General features: G+C 35.5%; 1 protein-coding gene across 1 annotated transcript in view; it reads left to right on the forward strand.

Annotated features, from left to right (window-relative positions):
- Window positions 1–17,018, forward strand: part of LOC139842364 (protein mak16-like) — a 92,765-nt gene that overhangs the window by 75,050 nt on the left and 697 nt on the right. The window contains exons 2-7 of the mRNA XM_071832512.1: window positions 7,421–7,530; window positions 7,658–7,776; window positions 12,792–12,889; window positions 13,016–13,103; window positions 13,183–13,320; window positions 13,398–13,506. Of these exons, the coding sequence (XP_071688613.1) occupies window positions 7,421–7,530; window positions 7,658–7,776; window positions 12,792–12,889; window positions 13,016–13,103; window positions 13,183–13,320; window positions 13,398–13,506 (662 nt within the window). The remainder of the gene's footprint in view (window positions 1–7,420; window positions 7,531–7,657; window positions 7,777–12,791; window positions 12,890–13,015; window positions 13,104–13,182; window positions 13,321–13,397; window positions 13,507–17,018) is intronic.

Genomic DNA, 17,018 nt, shown 5'->3' on the forward strand with positions numbered 1-17,018 from the left:
AAATGTTTTCATAAAGATCCAATTTCCTTAATGGATCTAAATTTTTATAGTCATGTGGGACTGTAAACCATATCGTTACTACCATTGTTTATACCGCCATATAGAAAATCACTGATGTACAAAGTGTGAAGAATAAAGAAGTGATTCTAGTATTTCAAGACGATATTGCTTGAGGACAAGCAACGCTCAAGTGAGGGAATATTTGATAATGCTAAAAACGAACATATATTTCATAGCATTATTCCTCAAGAAAGACAAGCTTTTAGTTGCAATTGTTCTATTTACAAGTGATATTCGTTTAAATAATAAAAGGTGAAGACAAAAGACAGATTCGACGAATTGAAGACGCAAACGACCAAAAAGCTCAAAAGTACAAAAGACAATCAAAGAGGTTCCAATTATTGATAAGAAACGTCTCGAAATTACAAGAGTACAAGATTCAAAACGCAAAGTACAAGATATTAAATTGTACGCAAGGACGTTCGAAAATCCAGAACCGGGACCAGAGTCAACTCTCAACGCTCGACGCAACGGACTAAAAATTACAAGTCAACTATGCACATAAATATAATATAATATTTAAATAATTCTTATAATTATTTAATATATTATATTTATATTTAAAACCGTCGGTAAACAAAGAGCCAAGCTTGTGTGAGCTGTAAAAGTAAACTCCGCGACTCGCGGAGTTTGAAGGCCAAAATGGCCGCGAGTCGCGGAACCCCAATTTCAGAAACTCCCTATAAAGCTCGCGCATTCTGATCGTAAAAAATCATCTTTTTCTTCTTCTCTCATAATACTACGTAAATATTTATATTTATATTTTAATTTTAATTTTAATTTTAATTATAATTCTAATAATAAGGGTATGTTAGCGAATGTTGTAAAGGTGTAAGTCGAAATTCTGTCCGTGTAACGCTACGCTATTTTTAATCATTGTAAGTTATGTTCAACCTTTTTACATTAATGTCTCGTAGCTAAGTTATTATTATGCTTATTTAAAACGAAGTAATCATGATGTTGGGCTAATTACTAAAATTGGGTAATTGGGCTTTGTACCATAATTGGGGTTTGGACAAAAGAACGACACTTGTGAAAATTAGACTATGAGCTATTAATGGGCTTTATATTTGTTTAACTAAATGATAGTTTGTTAATGTTAATATAAAGATTTACAATTGGGCGTCCCTATAAATTACCATATACACTCAATCGGACACGATGGGCGGGGTATTTATATGTACGAATAATCGTTCATTTAATCGGACACGGGAATGGATTAATAGCCACTAGAATAATTAAAACAGGGGTGAAATTATGTACAAGGACACTTGGGTATAATTGATAACAAAATATTAAAATCTTGGGTTACACTCAGTCGACATCCTGGTGTAATTATTAAATAAAGTATTAAAATCTTGTTACAGTTTAAGTCCCCAATTAGTTGGAATATTTAACTTTGGGTATAAGGATAATTTGACGAGGACACTCGCACTTTATATTTATGACTGATGGACTGTTATGGACAAAAACCAGACGGACATATTAAATAATCCAGGACAAAGGACAATTAACCCATGGGCATAAAACTAAAATCAACACGTCAAACATCATGATTACGGAAGTTTAAATAAGCATAATTCTTTTATTTCATATTTAATTTCCTTTATTTTATATTTAATTACACTTCTAATTATCACATTTTTATTGTTATTGTATTTAATTGCACTTTTACTTATCGTACTTTTTAATTATCGCAAGTTTATTTTATCGCACTTTTATTATTCGCAATTTCATTATCGTTATTTACTTTATGCTTTAATTTAAAGTCTTGTATTTATTTGGTTTTAACTGCGACTAAAGTTTTAAAATCGACAAACCGGTCATTAAACGGTAAAAACCCCCCTTTATAATAATAATATTACTTATATATATATATATTTGTATTTTTATAAAAGTAAACTAATATAGCGTTAAGCTTTGTTTAAAAAGATTCCCCGTGGAACGAACCGAACTTACTAAAAACTACACTACTGTACGATTAGGTACACTGCCTATAAGTGTTGTAGCACGGTTTAAGTATATTCATTCTATAAATAAATAAATATCTTGTGTAAAATTGTATCGTATTTAATAGTATTTTCTGTAAAAATAAGCTATTTTATATACTACTCTGCTAAAACATCACTTGTAACTTATTTTTCCGACTATAAACCTATACTTTTTGTGTTTAGATTCATAAAATAAAGTTCAATATGAAACCATAGAAATTTTATTCACTCAAAACGGATTTAAAATGAAGAAGTTATGGGTAAAACAAGATTGGATAATTTTTCTCATTTTAGCTACGTGAAAATTGGTAACAAATCTATTCCAACCATAACTTAATCAACTTGTATTGTATATTATGTAATCTTGAGATACCATAGACACGTATACAATGTTTCGACCTATCATGTCGACACATCTATATATATTTCGGAACAACCATAGACACTCTATATGTGAATGTTGGAGTTAGCTATACAGGGTTGAGGTTGATTCCAAAATATATATAGTTTGAGTTGTGATCAATACTGAGATACGTATACACTGGGTCGTGGATTGATTCAAGATAACATTTATCGATTTATTTCTGTACATCTAACTGTGGATAACTAGTTGTAGGTTACTAACGAGGACAGCTGACTTAATAAACTTAAAACATCAAAATATATTAAAAGTGTTGTAAATATATTTTGAACATACTTTGATATATATGTATATATTGTTATAGGTTCGTGAATCAACAGTGGCCAAGTCTTACTTCCCGACGAAGTAAAAATCTGTGAAAGTGAGTTATAGTCCCACTTTTAAAATCTAATATTTTTGGGATGAGAATACATGCATGTTTTATAAATGATTTACAAAATAGACACAAGTACGTGAAACTACATTCTATGGTTGAATTATCAAAATCGAATATGCCCCTTTTTATTAAGTCTGGTAATCTAAGAATTAGGGAACATACATCCTAATTGACGCGAATCCTAAAGATAGATCTATTGAGCCTAACAAACCCCATCCAAAGTACCGGATGCTTTAGTACTTCGAAATTTATATCATATCCGAAGGGTGTCCCGGAATGATGGGGATATTCTTATATATGCATCTTGTTAATGTCGGTTACCAGGTGTTCACCATATGAATGATTTTTATCTCTATGTATGGGATGTATATTGAAATATGAAATCTTGTGGTCTATTGTTACGATTTGATATATATAGGTTAAACCTATAACTCACCAACATTTTTGTTGACGTTTAAAGCATGTTTATTCTCAGGTGAATACTAAGAGCTTCCGCTGTTGCATACTAAAATAAGGATAAGATTTGGAGTCCATGTTTGTATGATATTGTGTAAAAACTGCATTCAAGAAACTGATTTCGATGTAACATATTTGTATTGTAAACCATTATGTAATGGTCGTGTGTAAACAGGATATTTTAGATTATCATTATTTGATAATCTACTTAAAGCTTTTTAAACCTTTATTTATGAAATAAAGGTTATGGTTTGTTTTAAAAATGAATGCAGTCTTTGAAAAACGTCTCATATAGAGGTCAAAACCTTGCAACGAAATCAATTAATATGGAACGTTTTTAATCAATAAGAACGGGACATTTCATGGAAGATATGTTACGAGCATGTATTATCGATTTTGGTGGTAATTGGGACGAGCACTTACCTTTGGTGGTATTCTCGTACAATAATAGTTATCATACTAGTATTGGGATGCCACCTTATGAGATGCTTTATGGGCGTAGATGTCGAACCCCGATTTGTTAGGGTGAAGTGGGACAAAAGGAAATCGGGAGTACCGATTTGGTGTTAGAGACGAATAGCAAGATTGATGTGATTCGAGAGCATTTGAAAAAGGCTCAAGATAGGCAAAAGTCGTATGCCGACAAGCGTAGATGAACGATCGAATTTCAAGAAGGTGACATGGTGATGCTTAAGTGTAACAGACTGAAACCCGGGCTAGTTGTAAGTGGACTATTTTGCCCTTAGGGTTTATGCTAAGTCTTAAGTGCTTTTTATTTAAATTATTTAATTAGTGTTTTATTATATTTGTGTTGTGTCCAGTTTGTGACAAGGGTCCCAGAACAGGTTTGTTTATTTTATTTGGACCTCGTTTGGGTTACCTAATTCTGTACGAAAGATATCAGATAACTGGTAAATACCCGTGTGTTGTACAGTGTGGGAATTAATACCAATTGTGTGACTAGTGTGCTGTATTTTCCTCCCCATTTCTAGAAAATTCACCATATACACCGTACCTTCATCCCTCCCACCTAACCAAACCCTAATTCTCCATTGTTGATCTTGAGCTCGAATTGGTCTTGAAATCACGTTCTTTACACTCTACTGATTCTTTTAAGGTATGAATCATGAGCTTTCATGATCAATTTAGTGTTAAAATTGTGTTTTTAAGTGTATTTGTTCATAAGCTTGATTTTGTGTCAAAATCCATGAATTTGATGTTGTTATGGTCAAAACTTTGTGGGTTTATAGTCTATAACATGTAGTAATTGAGTTGTGGTAAGTTTTGGTGTCGAAAACGAGCTCTAGATCGAGTTTTGGTGAATTTAGCTTGAAGTCCGTAGGTTGTGTTCAGAATCTGCAGATGATGAACACAGTCGGCCGACTGTCGGTCGACAGTCGACCGACTGGCTAGTGAACCGACTGACTGAGTTCGACTTTCGGCCGATTGTGGTGATACCAAATAAGTCGACCGATTGGGAAAATCAGTCAACCGGTTGTGTCAACAGTCGACCGACTATCTATGTCAGTCGACCGATTGAGGAGACAGTCGACCGACTGTGTGTCCAGGGCAGAATGTTTTACCAAAGTGCCTTTTTCTAGCCGTTATGCTGCCCGTTTGTATTTTGGTGTTCAGGATGTAAATTTTGAAAGTGCATAGGTGTTAAGCATAAAAATTTTAGCGGACACATTTTTTTTACTAATTTGCTATAATTCGCTGTCAGTGTGTCTAATCTTGATGGGAACACTATTCTAACTTGGTTTTTGCTGTTCTCAGGAGATAAGGATAAGGAGGAAGCTCAGAAATAATAACTGAGCAGTTGCTGGTAATTGATGAGTGGGTCTATCTACGGATAGAGTTTAAGTAGCATATCATGCTACAGTGGTTGACTCTTTTACCATGCATAGTGTAGGAATTGCCATGATAGAATACTATCGTTTGCCTGATGTCGTATGTGAATTATGTGTACACTGTGTGAATGGCACCAGTCGAGCCTAGGAAGACTGGGGACTCGAGACCGTGCCTAGGAGAGGTTAGAGTCCGTATGAGGTCAACCGTGCCTAGGGGAGGTTGGGTCCATAGGCTACTAATTGTGAAGTATAGTGTGAATGATGCATCCCCTGCATCTGGATAACTATACTGTTAATTGAGTAGCAGGGACTATCGGTAGACTCAGGCCCGATCAGCTGGGAGTCGTGTGCTCGTACAAGCCGCCGATCCTCGTATTGTCTTATTGTATGCTAGTTGGTAGTTAGCAAGTGTTGTTGTTAGTATATAGCTTGTGTGTGGCTTAAGCTATATCTGTTAGATAGATTCCATTCACTTAGCGGTGCGCTAATCCTCCACATGTTTTCCCCCTTTGCAGGTTTAGGTACTGCTAGATGAGATGGGTATTGATGCAGAAGACATGTTTGACGACCCAACTCTGATGTGGACTTTTGTATAAATAATGTTTTGTAATAACGTAACACCGTTGTGTAAACTTAAACGTAATTACACGGATTAATGTAATGACGTGACTTATACTGTGTTTGTAAATAAAGTCTTCCGCTGTGTGTTTTTTTTAAAAAAAAAATGGCCGGTGTTACATTAAGGTTTCGCCATGGAAAGGTATTATTCGATTTCGGAAACGAGGAAAGTTAGCTCCTCGGTTTATTGGACCATTTAAGGTTTATTGAACAAGAGTAAGGGCATACGTTTGGACTAGTGGTCTCCCGCTTATGTTGTCGGGGGGTGCTTGCGGTGTTAGCTTTTGAAGATTGGACTAACGTTTTGGGTAGTTTAGCCCCAAACCATGCTCGAGTGTCGTTTGGATTATAAACTATCATTGTAGGGGGTCAAACTTGTATTGAACTTAATTAATGGCCTTCGTGCTTTTTGTAAACATTTAAATCGTTGTACGTTTAAATTGAACTCGTAGAATGGTTTACATATTTAATTGGTGCATAAATGTGTATTATACAAAAAAAAAAAAATTTATCGTATGAAATACGGGTTGGGTTGTTACAACTGACACCAGTTGAAACCCCAATTTTTTTTTACTAGATGACTTATTTCAGTGGTGTCACACAAAAAACACTATCCACTGGTATCACTAGTTAAAAATCCAAAAAAATTTCCACTCCATTGCGTATATCTGGCTACACACTACATCTGCCCCTGAGTAAACAGGCAGGTTTTGATGATGTTCACGTCAACAAAAAGTACGGTACTTTTTACCCAATGAGGAATTAACTATCTAGATGCATACAATAGCAGTAGTCAAGAATGTATAAAACAAGTTTTAAAGTACATTACATACAATAGATTTTTACAGGGAAGTTAGACACATTAATAAAGAGTCCTACTAATTGGACCGGAGATTTCGCCTAAAACAATGTGCACTTTGAAAAAGGATGGGCCCCAGTTAATTCATACCATCAATCAACTTAAAGGTTCTTCTCTGTCATAATTTTTTTAAACAAAACCAATGCCATCGACATCCTTTCTAAATAAGACCCAATTTTGTACTTGTACGTTGTGCTGATAATGTTGTACTTTTTTAAAATCGTTATTTTTAAATGAAAATAAAATTCCGGCCAAGAAACAGAAGCCAACGACAAGCAACACCCTCCGTCAGCCACCTTTCACCGCCTTATGTAGGAGAGGAAAAAACGAAAAAAAAACAAAAAAAAAAAAACTCAGATCGGGAAAAAGAAGAAAGCAGGGAAGACGGAGTCATGATGGCCGGAGTTAGGAGGTGGGTGGCGGAGTCTTGAAAGCCGGAATTGGGAGGTTGGCGGCGGAGTCAAGATGGCCACCGGAGTTGGTAGGCAAGAGAGGAAATGAAAAGAGAGTGATGTATTTTTTATGTTCTCCACATATACACATGTTCCCACATATAAACCTGTCCCAATTCTATTTTTATTGTGCACAATGTCCAAGAAGTAGATTGAGAGGTCCAATTAAAAAAACCCTTAATAAAACATGTTATCATTTTACGTAGTACTTTGTACATCAACAAGAATGTATGCTATTCAAACCAGAAGAAAGTTTCTTTTATTTCATAACTGGTTTCATGGAAGTTTTAATATTACTACTAATTCTTTAGTTTTTTCTTTTCTTTTGATATCTCAGAATTACAAGTGGTATATTTTGTCAGAACCCCTACAATATAACTGGAGTTTGTAACCGTAGTTCATGTCCACTCGCTAATAGTCGTTATGCTACAATCCGTGATCATGATGGTATTGTTGTTAACATTGTTCTTAATTTATGTGGTGAATTTGTTGATTTTTTATACATATGCAGGACGAGTTTTCAAGTTGATAACTGATCTTAATGTCAATATCTTTTTTATTTTTATTTTTGCAGGGGTGTTCTACTTGTATATGAAAACTATAGACAGAGCTCATATGCCAAATAAGTTGTGGGAAAGAATTAAATTGCCTCGCAGCTATGAAAAGGCACTTGAAATTATTGACACAAAGTTGGTAAGTTTGTATTTAACATATTAGCTTATTTTAACAACTGCAATTATATTAAAACTGTCTATAATATAATTAAATTCCTGATTTTAATACAGCAAGGCCATATAATACCACCTCATATCAACCAAAACCAAAAACCATCCCTTTGGAGTCCACTGTAATCACGCAGCCCATTACCACCAATACCCCCCCAAGCCCACCAAGAGAGGATACCCTTGCAATCCCGCAGCCCAACACTGTTATTAACGGCCCATCGAATCATGTAAATGATACCCCTGTTACACCTAGCCACATCTCGGGTAAATCTAATATGGACAGCTCACCTCAACACATTCTAACAAATGATTTATGCTCACCAATAGTGACACAAGAACATGCAGATTCTGTTCCCGAAACCCTCCCTCACCATACCACAAACGACACCCCCTGTACTACCCCTTTAAACCCTCAATCCAACTCTCCATTAAATTTTATGCCTGCCCCTAACGCTACACAACAAACAAATTCCGATCCTTTCAACCTCGAACCTTTACTTTATACGGGTAAAGAAATTTCTAAAAAGAGAAAAATTTCTAGCACCATCGCCAAACCTATCATTAAGTCAAAAAACACCTCTCAAAACCCAGATTTTAAAAGACCTAGATCCAATATGCTTTACATCAAACATCTAGCTAGAAGTGGCCAAAAGCTTAGAATCTCTCAACTGGCTAAACGTTGTAAGTCCTCGTCTAACGGTGGTGGTAGCACATCCTACTTCTCGAAGGGATCTCATATGGACATGGTACATAACAAAAAGACTAAAAAGACAGGTTCTACCTCTAGCAAAAGCTTGGATACGTTCGAATTCGGGAAAAGCATCGGGATTCGTCGCAACAACCCATGAATCCACCTCCGTCACATCGATTCTGTAAGTTTTTTCTCATGTGTACGATTTCTCTTAATATTCGGGGTATTGGACAAACGGGTAAAATAAGCTGGCTTAAACGTATTTGCTATAAAGAAAAACCATCAATTCTAGGCCTCCAGGAAACCAAATGCGGCCAAACACGTGACAACACCATTGAATCTTTCTGGGGTAATTCTGATTTTAAATTCGTCCAAAAGGATTCGGATGGTGCTTCCGGAGGTATCCTAACTATTTGGGATACTAATATCTTTTCGTTCAACTATGCTATTGAGGGTGAATTCTTTCTTGCAATTTGTGGCACGTGGGCGGGTCATGACTCTGAAATTGCCTTCATTAATGTTTATGGCCCCCATTCCCATTCAAAAAAACTTAGACTTTGGAGCGAACTCTCATCCCTTACTAACTCCCTTAATATCCCACACATTGTTTTTGGTGACTTCAACGAAGTAAGAAACAAAACAGAACGCATGAACACAGAGTATAATCAAAATTGGGCAGATAATTTTAATAACTTTATAAATAACTCTGGATTAATTGATCTTCCTTTAGGCGGTAAAAGGTTCACAAGGATTTGTGAAAAAACAATGAAGTTTAGTAAACTTGACCGATTCCTCATTTCCGATGGCATCTTCACTATCTGGCCCAACACATCCTCCAAAACTCTTGATCGGGACCTTTCTGACCACTGTCCCATTATCCTAAGAAATAACCTCCTCGATTCTGGCCCTAAGCCAATACGTGTCTTTGACACATGGCTAGATTTAAAAGATGCCGACACCATCATAGAAAAGGCTTGGTTGATCCCAATTAGTGGGAAAAGGCCTGACTGCATTTTCCGTAACAAACTAAAAAACGTTAAATTAGAACTTAAAAAACATAGTAATCAACTTGATAACTTAGACTCCCAAATACGTGATCATCTTACTGAATGTAATAATTGGGAACAAACCGCCGAAACTAGACCTTTATCCGAAACTGAAAAACAAAAATGGATCGATGAAAAAATGCATCACATCGTCAAAGAAAAAAAGAAAACAAACATGCTTAAACAAAAATCTAGAATCAAATGGGCGCTTGAGGGTGATGAAAATTCGAAATACTTTCATAACTATATCAAAAGAAGAACAAGTAAAAACAACATCCACGGGCTTTCAATTAATGGTACATGGACTGAAGATCCTAATCTAATAAAACAAGAAGCATATTCCTATTTTAACAACATCTTCCGATCCAAACACTTACGTGACGAATGCCCTTTCGATCATGTTTCACATCTTGAATACATTTCTTCCTTGGACAATCAACTCCTAGAAGCTAAATTTAACGAAAAAGAAATATGGGAAGCCATAGGTAATTGCGATAGCTCTAAAGCTCCTGGGCCGGACGGTTTCAACATGAGATTCTTTAAAAAACATTGGGAACTGATTAAAACCGACCTCATTAAATCTTTAGATTGGTTCTGGGAAAACTCAGAAATCTCCAAAGGATGTAATGCATCTTTCTTCACATTAGTCCCGAAAAAACCCAACCCAATCGGATTAAATGAATATCGCCCAATCTGTCTAATAGGTAGCTACTATAAAATTCTCACCAAAATACTCTCCAATCGCCTTGCCATGGTCATTCATAAAATCATTGGTAGTGAACAAACAGCTTTCCTCAAAGGTCGAAATATCCTAGATAGTGTCCTAATTGCAAACGAAATAATTGATGAATTAAAACGTAAAAAACAAAAAGGTTTAATCTTTAAAGTTGACTTCGAAAAGGCATTTGACTGCATTGAGTGGGACTTTCTATTTAAAACCATGCACTTCATGGGTTTTGGTCCAAAATGGATTGGTTTCATTCGGGCATGCCTTTGGTCATCATCTATTTCTGTACTAATCAATGGCTCTCCCACCAAAGAATTTTCCCCTGAAAGGGGAATTCGACAAGGTGACCCCATTTCGCCATTCCTGTTCATCATTGTTGCTGAAGGTCTTAACATACTTGTCAAAAGAGCATTAGCCAATGGTCATTTGCAAGGATTAAAGATCGGACATGACAATCTCAATATTACACACCTCCAATATGCTGATGATACAATCTTCTTCGGCGAATGGAATAAAAGAAACGCCAAATATATCTCCAAACTACTAAAATGTTTTGAAAATATTTCAGGCCTCAAAGTTAACTTCCGTAAAAGCAAACTTTACGGTATAGGTACATCTACGACCGAAACCGAACAAATGGCTTGCTACATGAACTGCTCTGCGGGTCATACCCCGTTCTCCTATCTTGGACTTCCTATTGGTGTACCCACATCTCACGCCTCCTCGTGGCAGCCGATCGTTGAGAAATTCGACAAAAGGCTTTCAGATTGGGCTGCTAAATCTATTTCTTTCGGAGGTCGACTTACGACCATCAAATCAATTCTTAGTAGTATCCCATTATACTACTTCTCCTTATTTCATGCACCATCCGCTATCCTTAAGGTACTTGAATCTAAAAGACGGAAATTCTTCTGGGGAGGATCTTCAAACGATAATAAAATTAATTGGATCAAATGGGACCAAATAATTTTGCCATACGATTGTGGGGGTTTAAACGTGGGGTCCCTCTTTGCTAAAAACATATCATTACTTTGTAAATGGTGGTGGCGTTTTAAAAACGAAGATAATGCATTATGGGTAAAAATAATCAAAAGCATTTATGGGCCGGGGGGAGGGTTGGATACTAACTTTTTATGCAGGAACATTTCAGGTCGCACCATTTGGAAAGAGATTATTAAAGCTGGAAAAGTTGCTGACAATATAGGCACAACCTTCACATCCTCGATTTCAAAGCGCATAGGAAATGGCACATCAATAAGCTTCTGGCATGATATATGGATCGGATCTGAGTGCTTAAAAGATACATTTCATAGACTATTCATGTTGGAATCCCGCAAAGAAGCAACTGTTGCTGATAGAATAATGAACGTTAACTCTACCTCGATCGGTAATTGGGATTGGTCCCGCCCTCCTAGTGGTCGTGCAAAGGATTATCTCACGGAGCTCAACAACCTAATAACATCTGTTATTATTTCAGATCGCCCCGACTCATGGAAATGTTCCCTTGACACATCCGGCATCTACACTTCAGCAGCACTGTCAAATCTGATCAATAAGCTTAAATACGGCACAAACTCTAGAAACCTTTCACTACCTCAAAACAAATTCGTTCCACAAAAGATATTCATTTTCTCATGGAGGGCCGTTCAACAAAAAATCCCGGTTAGAAGCGAACTCGATAAAAAAGGAATTGACCTTCACACCATCTTATGTCCCTTATGTGAGCACCAAATTGAAACCATTGATCACGCGTTGTTAAATTGTCAAAAAGTATCTTCAATATGGATACAATTTCTCGATTGGTGGAATCAAAACAACATAAGTATCTCTAACATCAATGATGCCATCATCTCGGATCAAGGCATATCACATAATTCCATTGGTTCTTCAATATGGCAAGCTGCTAAATGGATTGCGTGCTACATTATTTGGAAACATAGGAACTTAAAGATTTTTTCCGGAAAAATATGGAACCCCGCTGTGATAATCTCCGAGATCCAATCTCAAAGCTTTAGCTGGATCTCAAATCGTTCACGGAAGAAAACACCTATCGATTGGCATCAATGGCTACTCAACCCGTCATTTTACGTGTCACCTCCTTCAAACCGCATAGGCGTCGGTTAACATAACTTAATTCAAATCGGGATGGTTTCGTTATTCTATATAGCCTATGTGGGTTAGATTAAATGGGTTGGTTGTGTGTCAACTTTGTAGTCGCTTGATCGGCACGGTTGTCCCCTCCTTCCCCGCTTGTTGTTTCTTTTACGCAAGTTCGTCCCTCGTAGTGTTATCTAGTCTACGTCTCCCCCGATCATAAGTTCAGATAATTATTCCATATTTTCTCAGCTGATCCGTTTCGTTTATAGCATTGTATAAAAGCATATAGGGACTTGTATTGTAATATTCCATATAATAATAATAATATTTTTGCTTTTCAAAAAAAAAAAAAAAAAAAAAAAAAAAAAAAAAAAAAATTAAATTCCAAACGATAATCACTATCGTGTAAATTGGATTGACAGATGTACGGGCCAAAGTTTATCGTACACAAGGCAAAACAAAGGTTGACTAAAATGACACAGATGCGGATACGTATGAGGAAACTTGCGCTTAAAACAAGGTTGGCTTATATCTTTCTATTTCATTTCAGTTAATACTTTTCTTTTTTTAGAGTGTTGGTTATTTCACTTCACAATATTGATTGTAATCACTCGATCTGGCCATGTTTAATTGTTTACGTACATAGAGAGAAGATAATTACGACTCCTAGAAAAGAGAAAAAGAGAGAATTGAGAAGAGAAGAAAAGGCAGAAACAGCAGCACTTATAGAAAAGGTTACGTATTATTTATTTGTGCTTTAGTCTGATTCTTTTAACCTTATAATGTGAATTATACCTTATTATACTTATGCAGAATATTGAGAGGGAATTGATTGAGCGTGTGATGAAAGGGAGGGATGATGAAATAATGAATATTGATACAGAACGGTTCATAAAACTTATTGAGGATCTCGAAGGACAAGAAAAGGATGTAAACGAAGATGAGATAGAGGTTAGTAATAGAAATATTGTTTTTATTTTTGTCAATTAGCTACACGTCGTTTTTCTAAATGCGTTTTTGTTAAACAGCTGGAAACTGAATATGTTGAAGCTGATTATGAGGACGAAGACGAAGATGCAATGGAGGATTTTGATGGTTTTCCAAATAAAGAAGGCTCGGATGATGATAATAGTAAGTTTTCATATTTTTTTAACAGCGATTGGGATCACCCGAGAGGGACTAAACCACCCGTTGCGATCATTTCTCGTTTCGACTATACCGATGCAACGATAATAATCCCGCCCCCATGGCTGCCTGGGAGGAAACCTTGAAACCGATCCAAGGGAACGGCCAAGTAAAACCCCCTCCCCTTTACCCCCAAACGATATGTGAAAGGTGTCATGGGTGAATACTTCATGGCAGAGATGAAATTGTGTTATTAATATGTAGTCAACGGGGGTCGAACTCCTGACCTCCCCTAAAGGAGGCAGGCCACCAACCGCTCTTAATCGAAGCCAACAGTTTTTAATTAGTATCATCTTATATTCTTATAAACCATGAAAATGTTAATAGTGTCAGATGTATGCATATTGTATGGATAACTAGCCTTTAAGAGTCTGTGCGTTGCACGGCGACTCTTAATACAACAAACTGGATACGTATATGTTTAATCAATTAACGGTATATTCTTGAGAATGAAATAAACATAATATGCTTAAGTTTTTTTGATTTACACAAAACAAATAGATTAAAGCTACTAATTCCGACATTAGCAAAACACAAAACACATGACCAACAGTAGCAAATTTAAATGTAAGAACATCACCAAAAGTTGCATAACTGAAATATTGTTTTTCACGAATTCCAACGATTAAATGCAATGTCATCAAAATCTTCCTATAACATAACATTAAACCATGGACATTAAAAATAGACTTAATACTATCAATTTTTAACTATCAAACCATGGACATCAAGAATGACTATCCATAACTTATTTTTAATATCAAATTTTAAAAGGAAAATCGTCATTGTATTACAATCTTAGTATAATATGGAAGTTGATTCAAATAAGGATGCAAACGAACCTACATACTCATCCATGACGATTAGTTGATTATCTTGTTGTGTATGTCATAACCATAGCCTTTCTGAATCCAGGTTCAAAGGACTTTCAACTATATAGGAAATGATAAAACCACAAATATGCAATTGAATATCAACGTAATGACTTTCAGCCCATTCGGCCAATTGGACCTCTTAGTTTTTCTTTTTCACCCGACCCATCAAGAAACATAACACAAACTGAGTCATTTATAACTAAAGGGTCAAGATTTGACACCTATAATATGTAAATGATATCGTGCAAAACTTGTTTATATTTTTTTTTATTTTCATGTATGTGATCACCATCTTTTGGCTAAAAAGTTAAAGCTTTGTGAACTTACCGAATCAGCTCCTGCACACCACAATATGTTGTAATTTCCCCATAGATGTAAGCCAACTATTTGCTTATAAGCTACTTGTTTGGAATTTCGAATACACACCCATGACTATGGCGATCGTACGAGTTTTTTAACCTTGCTGAAATCATGATACTTAACAATCAAAACACAAACAGAAAAATAACGTATAAATAACAATTCTTTGCAACCGTGTTACAAAAATTACAAATCTATCGAATCAAACCTCAAGAAATAATATGAAAATTACCTAGAAGCTTTAGTTTAAAATTTTAAAGTAAATGAAATAACAAAAAACCATATATGCATTGAAAGTGGCACTGTTATTTAATTTAGTACAACACAAGTTCATCCACAAAAGTTCTTCATTGTATAGGATATGCATTATGATGCACAACATACACCCAATTTAGCTCCTAGTTAAACAATGAAATAAAACTCTTGTCTTGTTCTCAATTCTCAAAGAACACCCAACCTATCAAAGACACACCCGACCCGTCACCAACCTACCCATTTACCCACCTTATGTTTAATTCATTATTTACCTGAAATGAGAAGCAGAGTAACCATGGAAAAAGACCATAGTTTTGCTCGGATTTATATTGGTTTCAACCCATCTTTCCCATTGCTTTACAAAAAGCTTCTAAAACGTTAGGGTCACTGAACACATGGCTGACTTCTTAATTAAAATATTTCCTTTACCAATTTCATGCGTTGCTATGAATCAGCAGTGTCATCAGAGAGAAAAAAAAATAATTTTTTCAGATAAGAAATTGAGATTAATAATACCCTTTGGTAGTTTTATCATGAGTCCACCAATGACCCGTGTTAAACACAACAATGTCAGCATCTTTGTATTGATCAGCCGAGGCACCCACCAAATCAAGCCGCATAGTATCTTTCTTTACACCATATATGTCTTGTGTCTCAGATTCTCGAACTATAAATGGAGACACCTTCAGTTTTGACTTTTATTAGTCAGAAGTCTTATAGCCATTTGACTAATTCGTAAGGAGTTATGTACATAAAATTTAAAAACTATGACGCTACTTTTCTGAATATCTTAATAACATAATATAAAGATGGACCTGGTTATATGCCAATGGTAGTCAGTGGTATCTTTTGTGGCATCGATATGATTCAAAAAGCTGTTGTACCCAAAAATTGTTGTAATTCAATAATTTAATAGATATGTTATAATCATACCATAAGCTTAAAGAGTTTGAAACTTTGATGAAAAAACAACTCAATCAACAATGCAAAGATCCTGCACAACAGCTTCATTAACAACTGTGGCAAATTATTCAATAATATAATAAATACATAGAATAGAAGAACATATTTTCTCAATGCGAATGAGTTTAATGAATTTGTGGGGTTTAATGTGATTGCTTATAGCTGTATATTCATAAGCAATACAACAACTTGGTTGCACAACATGGACAACATTAACACTATCACCAATAGGCGACAACAGTTAACTCCAAAAATTAATGAACCACAACAATAAAAATCATAAAAACGCACCTTAACTTTGACATGAAGCTTCTTCTCCCATTCATATAATATATTTGGGTCGAGTTCCAGGAGCATAAAACATGTTTAAAGACATCCCATAATCATTTAATTTACCTATTATCATGATTCCACAACATCAATTACAGCCTCAAGTTTCATATATAATAAAATTCACACTTTTGTAAGTAAATTAAACAGTCTTAAATTACATACATTCCACTGAAATTAATTCAACAATCATTGATTGTCTACAAAAACTTAAATCAAAATAAAAGAACATAATCATTATACAAATTGAAAAAATTGTTATTCATAAATGTTAACAGATAAATTCATTAGAATAATATAATTAGAAAAACGAACCTGTTTTCGCGATCAACCCTAGATGCCGATCTGAAATATTAACCACAAGAAATCCCTTGATTTTTTGGCAATCAAAATCATCGATCATGTTTCCATCAATACCATTGAGTGATTGTAACAGCGAAGAACCATTTCAACTACGTCAACGACGGTCACGGCATAAACCGCCACAGCAACAACCATAGAAGGTACGGTGTCATAGCCATCGTCGTCACCGACGTTGAATCAAAAAAGAAAATTAGGGCAAAAAAATCGGATGATTACAAAATTTATACCATTAGGTGCGTAAAATTGTAACGGATAAATTAGTAGTGGTGGCGTGGTCGATTGCGGAAGTATGCGGCCATAATCTTCGGCGAAAAGGGT

This window comes from Rutidosis leptorrhynchoides, chromosome 4, assembly GCF_046630445.1.
Source record: "Rutidosis leptorrhynchoides isolate AG116_Rl617_1_P2 chromosome 4, CSIRO_AGI_Rlap_v1, whole genome shotgun sequence".
Lineage (NCBI taxonomy): Eukaryota > Viridiplantae > Streptophyta > Magnoliopsida > Asterales > Asteraceae > Rutidosis > Rutidosis leptorrhynchoides.